Below are 16389 nucleotides of genomic sequence, written 5' to 3' on the forward strand. Positions count from 1 at the left end.
TGACAAGTCTAGTAGATGGAGACTTGTCTCAAGTGGCCTCCCCCAGGGCTCTGTTCTGGCTCCTACGCTATTTAATATTTACATCAATGACCTCCCAGAAACTTCTTCAAGGAAGTTCATCTACGCCGATGACATCTGCTGTGCAACTCAGGCATCCAAGTTTGACATCCTCGAGGAAACACTCACGAAAGACGTGTCTCTGATATCTGATTACTGTAAAAAATGGCGACTAATCCCTAGCACTGCAAAAACGGTATCACCTGTTTTCCATCTACACCATACCTTGGCCTCGTGTGAGCTTAATGTGCAGCTTGACTATACGAGAATCCGGCATGAAGCCCAGCCAGTCTATCTTGGCGTTACTCTCGATCACACTCTGTCATTTCATGAACATCTCATAAAAACTGCAGCAAAGGTGGGCACGAGGAATAACATCATTGCAAGACTGGCCAGCTCCTCATGAGGCGCGAGCGCTTCCACACTACGATCATCATCTCTGGCATTATGCTATTCCACTGCAGAATACTGTGCCCCAGTATGGTTCCGTAGCCCCCATATCCACTTGGTCGATTCCAAATTATATTCCTCCATGAGGATAATTTCTGGAACCATCCGTTCCACCCCGGTTCCATGGCTGCCAGTTCTTAGCAACATTGCCCTGCCAGATATTCGTCGGGATGCGGCATCATCTAAGCTCATTTCCCACGTCTACGCTCGACCTGACCTGCCAATATACACAGATATCTTCGCCCACCTGTTCAATGCTTGACATCTCATCATCCAATCTGGTCTCCTACACCTACACTGAACTTCTCTGTTCCAGACTCTTGGAAACAGAGTTGGCAGTCAGCTGAGGTAAAGAACAAACACCTCATCACAGACCCCTGCAAGCGTCAACCTGGCTTTGACCTAGCACGTTATGATTGGGCCCTCCTCAATGGCTATCGAACAGGCCATGGCCGGTGCGCCGCTATGTTCCATCGCTGGGGAGCCAGAGACGACCCGAACTGCCTTTGTGGCTACAGACAGACTATGACCCACATAGTCAATGACTGCCACCTCTCCAGATTCAAAGGAGGTCTCGAAACTTTACATCAGGCTCAACCTGACGCTGTTGTCTGGCTACGGAAGAAGGGCAAACGCTAGAAGAAGAAGCAATTTACCATCGAAAGGTGGCAGAGTATGTCATCCCCAAATGTGTCACTTTAGCATCTAGGTGATTTTGAGCTGAAAGCACTTGAAAAATTAGCAATGCTAGAAGGTACTGTGACCCCTTTCTTTCCAAGGGGGAAGAAATCTAAATTTCCTTGTAAAAGAGACCCTTTCTAGAGCAGTTATACAGATATTCTCCTTATGGAAGCCAAGGAGTTGCAATCAAAAGAAAAGTTTGTACAAGCTGGCTTTTTATAAAGTGACTGTTATCCTTCTTTCAATCTACCCAGATACTATATATTTCTGTGGTTGTCTTTTTCAGCACCTAATTTACAAATACTTATGCCTTGGCTGCAGGGGAGATAGCATAATGGTTATGCAAAGAGACACTCATGCCTGAAGCTCCAAAGTTGCAGGCTCAGTCTTCAGCACTACAATAAACTAAAGCTGAACAATGCTCTAGCAAAATAAATAAATAAATAAATAAGCAAATAAATACATAAAATTCTATCATTACAAATACTCAAGCCTTGAGTTTTCATTTTTCCTTCGGGGTTCCCATTTGCAAATAAAGTTCTCTGTGCTTGTCTCTTATTCATTTCTCTTGTCAGTCATTTAAATTCTTTGGTTCCAGAGACCCTGAAAGATCAAAGGCTTCCCTTCCAGCATACTCATACCACTATATATACCACATTGCAACATTACCCATTCTTACTACAATCACATGAGAAAAGTAACCTTAGGTTAGGTTATTTTTAGTACTTTTTACTTTTTCAAAGGCATTTTCACGTTTCAGGATCTGACAAAAACTTCTGAAAAAACTGACATTGAGGAAACATATATGCGTTTTTTTAAATTTTAAAAAATTTTTTGCCTCCAGGGTTATTGCTAGGGCTCAGTGCCTGCACCATGAATCCACTGCTCCTGGAGGCCATTTTTTTCCCCTTTTGCTGCCCTTGTTGTTATAGCCTTGTTGTGGTTATTGTTGTTGTTGATGTGGTTCCTTATTGGATAGGACAGAGAGAAATGGAGAGAGGAGAGGAAGACAGAGGGAGAGAAAGATAGACACCTACAGACCTGCTTCACCGTCTGTGAAGTGACTCCCCTGTAGGTGGGGAGCCGGGGGTTCGCACCAGGATCCTTATGCTGGTCCTTGCGCTTTGTGACGTGCGCTTAACCCGCTGCGCTACCATCCGACCCCATGTGTGTTTTTTTTTAAACAAAGCTCTGTAGTAAGAAAGTCTAAAAATAACTACTTTCTAATAATAGACATATATATTTGGTTCAAACTTTTGATGTGACAGAAATTCCATAATGCTATTAAAAAGTAAAGTTTCAGCTTCAAACTTAAGTTGATAATAAAATATGAATATTCACTTCTGCGGTCTATCTTAGCACTAAGAAATTATTCTGAGGGTTGAGTGGTGGCACACTCCATTAAATTACATAGTACTAAACACAAGGATCTGCTCAGTGATTGAGGATTTAGTCCTTAGCTCCCCACCTGCAGGGGGAAGCTTCACACATGGTGAAGCAGGTCTCCAGGTGTCTCTCCTTCTCTCTCCTCTATCTCCCCTCCTCAATTTCTCTCTGTCCAGTCTAATAAAATGGAAAAAATGCCCTTGAGGAGCAGTGAATTCATAGTGCTGGCACCGAGCCCAGTGGTTATGCTAGAGGCAAAAGAAAAAAATATATATATATAACGTATTAATGATTCTTACCTGCTAAAGAGGACATGTTGATAATAATGCCGCCTTCACCTCCATTTTGCTTACTCATGTAATCCAAACCAAGATAGGTTCCACTGATAACAGACACCTAATATCAAGGCATAAATGGTGGACAAACATAGCTATTATACTTTATCATATAATCACACACACATACACACACACACACACACACACACACACACACACATTATTATTATTATTTGCCTCCAGGGTTATTGCTGGGGCTCAGTGCTAAACTACAAATTCACTGCTCCTGTGACCATTTTTATTTTATAGGACAGAGAGAAATTGAGAGGGGACTGGAAGATAGAGAGGGAGAGAAAGATAGACACCTGCAGATCTGCTTCACTGCTTGTGAAGCATCTGCGCCCCCTGCAGGTGGGGAGACGGGGGCTCGAACCAGGATCCTTGAGCGGGTCCTTGCAGTTTGTACCATGTGCATTTAACCTTGTGCTCCACCACCTGGTCCTCCACAAAAGTTACTATACCTATGCAGATTTCAGCAAAAATAACTGCAAATATTGAAAAAGGGTTTTGAAATGACTTTTTGAAAATCTCATCATTTCCCTGGATTCTCATTTTCTCTTTTGTTAGGTAATAGTTGTAAATCTTATTACATCTTTCCAAAGCAAAACTAACTTAATTTAGTTGTCAATCTGAGACTTTATGATAAAATATTATATATATATATATAATAAATCTTGCTCTTTCTTTTTCTTTCATAGGAGAGGGGAGGGAGAAAGAAAGACCTGCTGCACTGCTGCACTGCTTCACCACTAGGGAAGTGTCTCCCCTGTAGGTGAGGACTCCAGGTGGGTTGCGTCACTCCCCTTACCCCTTATAAAGGCTATATTCTAATTGTGCTTTCTCCTCTGTAACTCAATTTGCAGCATCTTTGTGAATTCTAAAATATTAAAAGTGTTAAAATACTGACTACAAAACTCATTAATCCTCAGCAAATGGCTTTCTAGTCTAAGTATTCTATGTTCATCTATTCTGTTTATGCCTTATAGATCTTGGAATGCATATAAGTAGATACTCTTGATTCTTCTACTTTTTGCTTCCTTCTTTCTGTTCTTCTTCCCCATGTAACACAGAGGAAGCTGTTCATCCTTGCTCTAGTGCATACACCGATTACTTGAGTTCACCTATGGAAATCCCATCTCCCTCAAGTGTCTGAGTCAGGAGGCAGCAAGTGACCCTTTTCTAGCCAGGAAGACCTGAGGATCAGCCAGATGATATAGGGGTCCTTTCCGGGAGGTATAGTGGAAGGAAATGCTACTGAGAGCATTGTTTTTGTTTTATGAATACCAGGAAGAAATGAATGCCCCTTTGTATTGTATGGCATGGATGGATCCCACGTCTGCTCTCTGTGAGCAGTTAATTATTTTTCTACAACCATATGATAAAACAACCATGAATAATGGCAGGTGGGAGAAAGTAAAGGACTCTTTGGTGCAATGGTATCTTTCATAGTCTACTTCTGTCTCTCTGTTTCTATCTGAAAATGTACATCTGGAGCAGTGAAGCCTGGCGATGACATAAATAAGCAAATAAACAAATAAAATAAATGGAAGAGAAAAAAGGAAGGAGTAGAGAGGAGAAGAACTTGGCTCTGATGATATGTCCCGAGTAGAAGAATCAAGTGGTCTTGAACTCTGCTGTATGAGCTCATGTATCTGTTTTACCTCACTTGAGTGGATTATTTTCAGGAATCTGATCTTCAATAATATCAGTCACTTAAGTTTATTCCTTACTGCTTGTACTAGCGATGAAAAGCTTTGATAGTTTATTTTCTTCTACTCATCTCCATATGTAGCAGCTTTCCTGTTATGTTTTGACATTTAAGAATTTGCCTCAAAAGGAAAACAAACTGTGATACAAAATTTACAGTTGAAGCCTTATTTACCTTTTTAGTCTCAAGATCACCTTTCCTTTTCAACTCAGACTTTTAAAAAGTAAGTTTTTCACATCATCATTCCTACTATTTTTATTCTTAACAAGACTGCAAAAGAAACCATGTACTACATGATGAGTTTGAAACTAAGGCTATCTGTTGGTACTTACTTTCTTTGAATTAAAAAAAAATTATGGAGTTATTTTGGCCAGTATTTAGCAGTGATCCTCTATTTACCTAGTTCTAGAGCAAGAAAGTAAACTGGAGATTCTGTTCACTTAAATCCTATGTCAGTTTGAGATTAAATGGGGTTTAGGGAGAGTGAGTAAAATCTTCACATGATTTCCTTTAAGAAAGAAAAACAAAACATCAGTGACTAGGGGGAAAATAAAAACATCAGGAAAAATGCGGATGACCGAAATTACTGGAGTCAGTTAAATTCTGTTAGGTTCTGCCCAGGCTTCTAGCATGTCTGAGCAGAACTTCTGTTTACAAGTATGGGAACTATGCTTTTATTCTCAGGTATTTCCAAATTTGCTGACATCCAACTTGTGTGTTTTCAACATCTATAAGATGCAGTCAGATAGGAAATTTGGGGATGTTTACCTTTAGCTTTTTCAAAGCAAGATCCATTCTCAGATCTTTCTTGGTGGAAGAAGAAGGATCACTTTCCCATCCATTATCAGATTAAGAATTCAGTAACTTTTCAAGTGAAAGTGCTTATAGAATAAATCTAAATGACATGTCTGTATATGAGAAATTTTTTTCACCTTTCTTTCTTTATTGGCATATTTTTTTCTTATCTCAGATTATATATTGTAAAAATTGTTGGAAACCCACAAAATAAAAAAAAATCCTGATAATATTCTATATATTTCCACTGATGGTATTTGAGTTTTGAATAGCACTTAGGTTGGGTTATTATAACATCAAAAATATAAGAAGAAAGAAAAGGAAAATTAAAGACATGTTATATATATATTGATTAGAATCTGCAGAATTATCTTATTTTACTTTGTAAAAGTGGTTAAAACTTTGTACTTAGCTCAAAAAAGAGAAAGACAATATAAAGAAGGAAAATGGCATGGGTAATTTCAAAGAGTGGGAATAAATAAAATTCATCTATTGACAAATATGAGATAATCAACATGTTTACTTCTTATGTTTAGAATTTTTAATTGTTTAATTCTCTTTATTATTTATTGGATAGAGATAGTCAGAAATAAGGAGGGAAGGAAGTGATAGAGAGGGAGAGAAACAGAGAGAGACACCTGCAGCTCTGCTTCACCACTTGTGAAGCTTTCCTCCCGCAGGTGTGGACAGGGGAACTGAACCTGGATAATTGCACATTGTAACATGTGTGCTCAACCAGGTACACCACCACCCAGATTAGAAATTTTAACATAACGTTGAAATGCCAAATATTTTAAAATTATTTTTACTAATTAAAATATTCTATAACTTAAAACTATTATTATCAAATTCTCTACACTGGGAGTAATTGTCCAGTCACAAAGTTAAGTGAAAAAATGATACTAATTTTCTGATTTAACACTTCTCACTAGGCATTATACCTTCCCATCAGACCAATACATATACATGTGTATATTTACTGTAAGTGTATGCCTGTAAGATATATATGTGTATATGTACAAAAAAGTATATATATAGATGTATAAACTCACCACTGAAATATCTAATGTATCACTTGAACTCATTCTTTCTACTTTGGAATCCCTGTAAGGTCATTTAAATGCCTTATGTTTCATTGTTATTATAACAAACAAACAAAAATGTGGTCATCTAAAATATAAAATCTTGCCTTTCAGTTTTCTTCAAAATAACCTTGCAAAGACTTTCTTTTCTGACTATTTTTATTGAGCAGCTGAACCTAGAGTGGCAGCTGTTGACTTGTGATTAAGGAGAAAGCATAGAAGAGCCTAATGGAAACAAAAGCATGGGAAAAGGTTTAATTTATGTATGCATAAGAAAAGCAGTGAGATCAGCTGAGTGGTGAATATGGAAGGGGTAAGTCTGATAAGAAGCAAAAGTAGAAGTACAGATAACAGTGGTTTGGCAACATATTGTACTGAAACACAAAAAATGAAGTTCCCTATATGTAAAGTATAGAATGGTGGGAAATTTTAACCCAATCTATCTGATTAAATATCTACAGCATACTTACATCATGGTTAAAATCATACCCGATAAGAGTTCAGAAGGAGGAGAAATATATAATGAGACCCTTTAGGTAACCACTCTCTTACAAGAACAGCATTATACGAAGACAGGCAAATGAAGGGGAAAGGCATAGTAGCACAATCAGTAGAGTGCACATATTACAGTGCACAAGACTAGGGTTTAACCCCCCTCGCCTACACCTGCAGAAGTAAAGCTTCATGGGATGTGAAGCAGTACTGCAGGTGTCTCTCTTCCTTTTTATATCCCTCTTTACTCTTGATTTCCCTCTGGACTCAAAAATATATAAATGAATTAAAAAATAAAATATTTTTAAAGAAAGTCATGAAAATGGACTTACAGAATTATATAAGGAAGCACATTATATTCAGAGACTTTAGAGTGATAACATAAACCACACTCAAATATTTGTATTGTACTAAAAGAAATACTCAAGTTGGAAGGGCAATGATTGGCCAGGTTCTAATCTACTATTATTGTGTATAGATAGGAAGGTCAGTAACATAGTTTTAGTGGTGTAAAGGTATCAAAGGTTATGTTTTATTCTTTCTATGCAAATTTTAAATAAATGGTATTGATCTTTGAAGTTGAGTGAAGGAGTGTCCTATAATAATTACTCAGTCTAAAGAAAAGTAAAATAAAACTAAGTTTCAAATAGGAAGGATCCAGGAAGGCATTGCTCTGGTCTTCCAGAATTTTCTATTTGTTGATATAGTAGAAAATTTTCAGCTTAGAACTTTATTCACTTGCTTTATAGTAAAGCTAACATGCCCCGTTTAGTTTATAAAAATGAATAATTTGAGCCCTACTAGTTTTTGTTAAAACCTTTTCACTGTTTCTATGTTTCTACTGCTAATATTATTCATTATACACTATTTTCTTATATTTGGCTTCTCAGAGAAAAGGGATAGTAGGCACACATCATGAATATATTGAGTAAAAGTACTTTATATATGGGTGACCTTATTAACAAAATGTGTGTTGTATGCATGTTACATATGTATACTACCGACATATATATGGAACTATTCAAAGAAGAAGGCAAAGTTCATTAGACAGAATCTCCAGTAAGTTATGCTTCCAGTACTATAGATTTATATTATGGGGTCAACATAAAAAGAATTATTAATAAAAGCTAGTAAATTGAGATTTGTCTTTCTTCATCTTTTTTTTTTTTTTTTGCCTATGGTTATAGCTGAGGGCTCAGTGTCAGCGCTATGACCCCAATAATCCTGGTGATCATTTTTTCCATTTTATTAGATAAGATAGAGAGAAACTGAGAGAGGAGGGGGAGATAAAGTGGGAGAGAAAAAGAGAGACACCTGCAGTCCTGCTTCGCTGCTTGTGAAGCATTCCCCCAGCAGGTGGGGAGCCAGGGACTCAAACCCAGATCTTTCCATGGGTCCTTATCTTTAATTGGGTGTACCACCACCTGGCTCCCAGATGTTTGTCATGTTCATCTAGAAACTAAGAGATGAAAGAGATAAAAAAAAAAAAACCAAAAATAATGCACACCCAAACCAACTAGAAATATTTTATGAAAATTATCTTGTTATTATTGATAAGCATCATGCCTGAGATTCTAAGACCCCCAGTTTAATCTCCGGTACCACCAGAAGCCAAAGCTGAACAGTATTTTAGCAGGTACTGCTCTATCCCCCCTACCACCACCCTATTCTCTTACTAAAACAAATTGAACAAACTTTTACAAAGTATCATCGACAAGTAGAGGGACACACACACACACACGTGTAAGATTAAATCAGATAATAACTAAGCAAATATAATGATATGTTTAACACTGACATACCATGATAGGTGCCTAGCCAAGAGATACTAATATGGTTCATAGAAAATATTTCATGCAAATTGCATGGTAAAATTATCCTAAAGTGTAAGAATATTATAGAATCATTTCATCTTAGAAAAAGTAGTTGTCAGATCTCTCTAACACAGACCACAGACACACACACACACACACACACACACACACACACACACACACGCACACAAACATACCCCCATACACACGTTTTAATGTTATTTGAATTGTAAATGTCTTCATTAACACTTGAGAAAACTTTCCGAAAAGAATTGCAAGGAAGGTATTGATACTTTAAATAATGTGTTTTGTTCTTGACTAAAGGGGTTTAAGCTCTGTCAAGTCTGGAAACTTTGTACTCTCATCAAAGTAATGGATACAGATTCAGCTTTTATCAGTATGTTTCTCACTCTACTTATTAATGCATAATAGTCATTACCTGTGGGAATGCTGATTAAATCCAATTGTGTTAACTAAGCACTATTTGCAAGTTATGCAAGAGATGTGAGAGAGGAAGAAAGAAAAACAGAGTAGAGTTCCTGTTTTTAAGGAGTTTATAATCTCCTAAGAGGATATCACGAAGGAAGAGGCCACTTCCTTCACCTTTGTACACACACAATGACCCTTCTCTATTTCACTCATACATGACTGCTTTACAAGACTAGTAAGAGAGACCTTAACAAATGTAGTGGGAAACTGTGTCATTTTGTATTAATTGAGGATTGAGTTCTAATAAATTCCAATAGCTTATGTCAAGTTGGGTAATGGAAAAAGAAAGATAAAACTCAAACAAAAAACATGAAACACCATATACATCATTACTACCACTACCACCACTAACAACTTCAACTTTCAGGATAAAAATCTTACTGAATGCCAATAACTGATTTTGTATTACATCCCTGGGATAAAGATGCATTTTTTTAATTAAAAAAGTATGTTATGTTATGTCTTAGTAATATTTTTCCTATGAAAAGCCATGGAGGATGTACATTATGCATTGCAAATCACAGGGTCACTGTCACAATTCTTTAGCCCTGCCAACTGTAGCTCTAGAGTAGCTAGAGATACTTACTATATGAAGGACAGAGGTTGTATACCCACAAAAAACTTGGTAGACATAAAAATATGAGGTTTTATATATTAATATATTTCATACCATTTTTAAATATTATCTTTATCTATCAATTGGATAGAGACAGCCAGAAATCAAGAGGGAAGAGGATGATAGAAAGGGAGAGACAGGGGGTCGGGCGGTGGCACAGTGGGTTAAGCACATGTGGCGCAAAGCGCAAGGACCAGAGTAAGGATCCCAGTTCCAGCCTGGCTCCCCACCTGCAGGGGAGTCCCTTCACAGGTGGTGAAGCAGGTCTGCAGGTGTCTATCTTTCTCTCCCCCTCTCTGTCTTCCCCTCCTCTCTCCATTTCTCTCTGTCCTATCCAACAATGAACAACATCAACAATGGCAATAATAATAACCACAACGAGGCTACAACAACAAGGGCAACAAAAGTGGGAAAAAATGACCTCCAGGAGTGGTGGATTCATGGTGCAGACACCGAGCCCAGCAATAACCCTGGAGAAAAAAAAAAAGAGAGAGAGAAAAGGAGAGACACCTGCGCTTCTTCACCATGCACAAAGCTTTCTCCCTGCAGGAGGGGACTGGAACCTCAAAACATGGGTTCTTGTACATTGTAACATGTGTGCTTTACCAGGTGCACCACCACCCTGTCCCTCTTATGCCATTTTTTAAAACTTTCTTCCCAACCATTTAAAAACGTAAGCCCAGGGTCAGTTGGTAACAGATCTGGTAGCTTGCACATGTTACTATGCACAAGGACCTGAGTTCATGTCTCCAGGACCTAACCAGCAAAAGGAAGCTTCAAGAGTAGTAAGGCAGTGTTGCAATTCTTCCTCTTCCTCTCTCTCTCTCTCCCTCCTTCCTCTTTCAATTTCTCTCTATCATACCAAATAAAGGAAAATAAATAAATTACCTCCAGGAACTTTGGCTTTGTAGTGCAGGAAACAAGACCTAGTGATAACTTTAGTGGCAAACAAATGCAAAAGAAAACAAGCAAACAAACAAACAAAATCCTTTGTTTTTATTCTGCAGGCCATTCTAATACAGGCCTCAGGTAGTACGACTTATGAATCATAGTTCTTCTTTCCTGAGTTAATCAATAAACCCTTTAATGTTATGATTTGAAAAGATTTATTTCCATACATAAGTCTCAAGCATTTTATGAAAGAATAAGCTTCTTTTCTAGTTTTTTTTCCAACTTTTCTATTCTGAGTGCAAGAATATGAATATATGAAACCTTCAACCTTTAAATTATTATTTGATTATATATTTTTATGCAGTAAACATGTCTAAAGTAGCTTACCAAATTAATTTGTACAGTTTTCTCCCAGTTTTTCTCATTATTAACTCCAGCATTGTTGACCAAAATGTCCAGTCGTCCAAAGTGGTCTACAACTTTCCTAAACGTATCTAATTAAAAAAGGTATTATAAATGTGTTCTTATTTTTGTACATACATTTAAATCATATCACATAAGCTGGATTTTTAATTACCTATCCTCATAATGAAAACTACACTTTTTACCTTTAATAATATTATAGATAATTTGATAGCACAACAAATTCTGTAAACAACAACTTAAAGTAATAGATTTCAGAGAACTTAACATTATAAACTATGCATTCTTGAAATTCTCAGTTTGTATAGTCAATGTCTCTGTCCCTCAGAAGTTACTAAAGCTCAAAGGGTTAGATTATGATAGCCTTCCCCCCATGAGTACTTTATTTTTATTTCTATCTTTATTGGATAGGAAAGAGAAATTGAGAGGGGGAGGGGACATAGAGAGGGAGAGACAAAGATAGACACCTGCAGACCTGCTGCATAACTTGTGAAATGTCCCCTTCAGAGGGGGAGTGGGGAGTTTAAACCTGGGTCCTTGTTTGTGGTAATATACGTGCTTAACCAGGCACACTACCACCTAGCACCAACAGTTTTTTTTTTTTAATAATCCATATTATCTTCATAAAGTGTTATGTTAATTTAAAAGCTGCTTTACTGAAGTAAGGTTGTATGACTTAAAGTGTTATATTGAACAGTCTTCTCATGTATTCATATTCACTATGATCATTTTAAGTTTTGCTATCTGAATAAAGAAATGTCTATTTGTCACTCAGTTGAACCTCTTTGGTTACTGTAACCTTGATTTTTACTACATGACTCTTTTCTCTTTCTATTATTACTACTTTGCATTATTAGCTTATAAAAAAATTACATTCAGCCTGGTGAAGTTTATGTAGGTTCTGAAGTCTGAAGGTGACTTCTTTCATAGGGCTCTGCAACACATGCAGAATTTAACCATTTGAAACCAGGTTTTAATACTTTTTCAATAAGAAGCTCAGTATTTTTAAAGCAGTATATTACATAATTCTGTTGAATTAAACTGTCTCCTGAGTCTTTTACCATTTGATCTAGATTTATTACTTGAAACTAAAGATAATAACTATATTTGTGCTTCCAAATAAGAGAAATATTATCTTCAAATTTAAAGCTAACATGAATTCTGTGAAGAATATACACTGGGCCTGTATGATGACTCAGCTGCCTTACTGTGAGTTTTGCCCTGGGTTGAATTCTTTCTTTTTCTTCTGTATTTTTTTGTTTTTTGTTTTGGAGGGGTTAGTGGTTTACAGTACAGTTGTTGGTATGTGGGTGTAATTTCCCATCTCAAGATAGGCGTCTGCAAAACACTTTGGCCTCCAAATTAGATCCATCATCATCATGTACTGAGAACTGAAAGTCATTCCACCCCTCAATTCTTGACACTATATAGTACCATGGACAGCACCTGAGGAATTCCATGGATGACAAAATCAAGGAGACGTTATGCATGAGGGCCAACAAAATAGCTCACTGGTATAGTGTGCTGCTTTACCATATGTGCAACTCAGGTTGAACCTGGATCCCACTGTATTGAAGAAAACCTTTGGTACTGTGGTGTTTTTCACTTTCAATCTCTTTCTAAAAAAAAAAAAATGTGGAGGAGGGAAAGGAACTTTATAAACAGTGCTTTGATCCCTCTCACTTTCTGTTACTTTCTATCTCCCCTTCCTTTTTACCCTTTAAAATTATAGAAGAAATTAGACTTAGGATACCACTGGGTAGTATCTTATACATAGAAACCCTAGTTTCATTCCTTAGCACTGTGTTAGAAAATTAAAAAAAAAAACAGATTCACAAAAAATTTATTTTGATTAAAATAACATCATAGTACCAATAACAACTACCACACATACTGAGAAGGGCTTGGATAAGTCAGTTTTCAATTGGAGAAGTTGCTGTGTAATCTAGTTGTCAAAACCTCCTAATATGCACTCTTTAGAATAGATTTTACTGTACTGAAATGAAAGCCAACATCAAAATAAAAAAAAAGTTTACTTTTGCATAGGAAATTCAAAGATGCTTCTTAAAAATCTCAACTTGATACCAGAAAAAGTCCTCCCATAGAAAATATCTATGGAATATTAATTCTCTTGTTCTCTCTATCCTTCTCCTTTTTCATCTCTTCCACTCATTCCCAAGTATCTTCTGCTTTCAACAAATCCACTTTACATGTAATTAGATTGTTAAATATCTCACTAAATTTTATTTCATCATTCTGTTATTCACAACATTCTTTATAGTCTACCCTTACAGTATGTTATACACAGCTTTCTTCCTGACATGCCACTAAATTCTGGATTCAAGAGATCTATAAAAAACATTTGCTGAAGTTTATATATATTTATATGTGTGTGTGTGTGTGTGTGTGTGTGTGTATTTACCAGAGCACTGATTAATTCTGGTTTATGGTGGTCCTGGAAATTGAACCCAGTACATCCAAGCCTCAGGTTTGAAAGTCTGTTGTATAAATTGCTATGCTACTACCCTGATCCTTATTTTCAAATTTAATTCCATAATTTCCTTTTAAAATTCTCCCTTAGCTCTAGGGAAACACTCTTTTGTAACATCACATTCCATTTTTTCACAGAATATCCCAAAGTTTTCAAGGAAACTCATGTTTCACTATTTCTTTAAGAATAAGAGTACTAGAATCACTTTTATGGAAGGTTTAAGGCTCCTTGATTAAAAATATACCTAACAGGTCACTCAATTTTCCAATCCAACTTCACCAAACACAAATTTAAATTTTTCCTAGAAAAATATGTATTTTGTGATACATATCTATTAGGTCTCTATAGGACTAAATCAGCCTATTGTCTTTGCCAATATTGTCAGGGATGCCTCACAAGTAAATCAATCTATTTTGAGTAGATGACAGAAACAGGAAGGCATTGAAGGAAGTCTGATGGATCTGCTCTAAAATTCTAACATTGCAGTTTATAGCCATTATTCTTTTTAAAATACCAACTCACAGAAGAAAAGCCCAAAGATCATATGGTTATACATATCTAGCTCATTTGTGATACTGGTTCTTGATCTTATACTCTAGTATATCTAAAAGAGAAGCACTGCTTATCACTGGATTTTGTGCCTCTCATCTCTGGTAAAAGTTATTTGCCGCTGTCCCTTAACCTACTTTAAGTTCCATCTGCATTTCAATTCCTTGGTAATTACTGTAGCAGTGTTGTCTCTCAACGCACGCAGGAATTTTGATTACATTACGTGCTGCCAAATGACTAAAACAAGAGGATTTCTCAAATGCTCTTGGCTTTTGTTCACCTCTTGGTTTTTCTGGCTATAGGGAAACTTAACAGTCTGAGCTATCTTTCTGGCTCTTAGGAGTAGCTGCTTTCCAGGAGGTCGAGCCACTGTGCACCAGGACTCACTCTTCTGACTCAGGCTGCTTTTCAGGTTGCTGCTTGGTTAGGGCAGGCAGCTGTGGGGTAGACTGATTTCTTCACTTACCTCTCAGTTGTTGCTGGTCAGCCACATCACACTGGATGAAGAGAGTCTTCTGAGGCTCAAATTCCTCATCCAGAGCAGCTTTACACTTGACACCTGCTTCTAGATTCCAATCGACCAGAGCTACCTAAACGCAAGAGGTAAGCTGCGTTCAGCTCAGATGACATGGCCAAGAAATCAAAATACGGACGCACCTCCTAGGACATGAAGTTCTCATTTGCAGTCTGGATTCTTTATCAACCGCTTTGGAAATCTGCTCAGTAGCGTCTATTTCAACTTTGTTTTGTTTTGTTTTGCTTTTTCTTCTTCTCCCCCACCTCCAGTGGAGAACCTAGGGAGAAAGCCTCCCTTCTATATCTCTCTAGGCCCCCGGGGAATCCCTTGCTTGGAAGCGAGCCCTATGGGTGGGCAGACACAAGTTTCCACAATCTCCAAGCTTACCTTAGCGCCCTTTTGCAGCAGCGCCTCTGCAAAGGCTCTGCCAATGCCCTGTGCTGCGCCGGTCACCAGAGCTACTTTGCCGTTCACGTGCATGGTGCTGCAGCTGCTCGGGCTGGTGGGCGAACTCGGCGGTGTCCTGGCGCGGGCGCCGCTGCAGCTTTTATAGCCCCCTGTGTGAGCTTGCAACCCCGGGAAATGGGCGGGGAGGGAACTATCAAGCTCTGTTCCAGGGGTACCCACGACTGTCTGTCACCTGGCTCTGATAGACCCGAGGCACTCAATTACTGTGATCTTTGCCTTTTTGACTGACAAGTTGAATCCAGCTCAGACCTCCTCCACCTCAAGCTGACTGACTGGCTGTGAGCAAGCAGAAAAAGGAGGCAGGTTATTCCCACAATAGACTTCCCTCTGTATGCTCAAGTCCCCACCCCCTCTAAAGTAGGGCAGAGGAGAGGCTGGAGAGTTTGGATTTCTCTCCCTATCTGCCCCTAGTCCTCTTCTTTCTTCTTCTATTTCCAAAAGACAAGAACAAGCCAATAATAAAAATAAAAGAATAATTTTGCAGGATACAAAAAATTAAAAGTAAAAGGAAGGAAAAGAAAAAAAAATGTTAGCCATAATGTTATTTTGCTTACCTTTGAATTTGCTTACCTTTGAATTTGCTTATCTCATGACCTTTGAGGTAGGGGTGGGGAGGTCATGGAGGCAAAGGTAAGGATAACTAATTCTTTTTTTTTTTTTTTTAATATCAGTTGAGTTTTTTCTTTAATATGAAATTATACAGATATTGGAAATGAGAAATGATCTTCCTGACCTGAACCCCCAGGATCGTATTATTTCAGAACTGCTGGGATTTGGGTAATTTTGTTGGCATTTCTATGTTCTTTCAGTATCAGTTGACAGTGCCCTCAAGAGCTGTCATCCATTATTTGCACAGGACTTCCAGACTTGCTGTTAGTCTACTGAATTGTTGGCTCAGTGGAATACTTACTTGTTGAGTCATACTTGGTTTGAAGGCTTCGAGGTTGCCTGCCCTCCAGGAACTTGACTAAGAGCTGTCTGCTGAGATGCACTCAGCTAGGACTATTTCATCTGACCTAGTATGTGTTTGTCTGTCTCTCTTATGTCATCATAATAGGATTAAAGTTTAATTCTGCTTAATATCTGTTTGAAATTTATTTGCATGAACCAAGAAATCCAAACACACTGGGTCAGTGAAAAAA

At 37.7% G+C, this 16389-nt stretch overlaps 1 protein-coding gene across 1 annotated transcript in view; it reads right to left on the minus strand.

The window, feature by feature from the left end:
- HPGD (15-hydroxyprostaglandin dehydrogenase) overlaps positions 1–15572 on the minus strand; it is a 32595-nt gene extending 17023 nt beyond the window's left edge. The window contains exons 1-4 of the mRNA XM_007523001.3: positions 15167–15572; positions 14729–14852; positions 11187–11293; positions 2874–2970 (exon numbers count right to left, since the gene is read on the minus strand). Coding sequence (XP_007523063.1) covers positions 2874–2970; positions 11187–11293; positions 14729–14852; positions 15167–15259 — 421 coding nt within the window. The 5' untranslated portion in view covers positions 15260–15572. The remainder of the gene's footprint in view (positions 1–2873; positions 2971–11186; positions 11294–14728; positions 14853–15166) is intronic.
- Between the last annotated feature and the right edge of the window lie 817 nt (positions 15573–16389).

Source organism: Erinaceus europaeus, chromosome 2 (genome assembly GCF_950295315.1).
Source record: "Erinaceus europaeus chromosome 2, mEriEur2.1, whole genome shotgun sequence".
Taxonomy (NCBI): Eukaryota; Metazoa; Chordata; class Mammalia; order Eulipotyphla; family Erinaceidae; genus Erinaceus; species Erinaceus europaeus.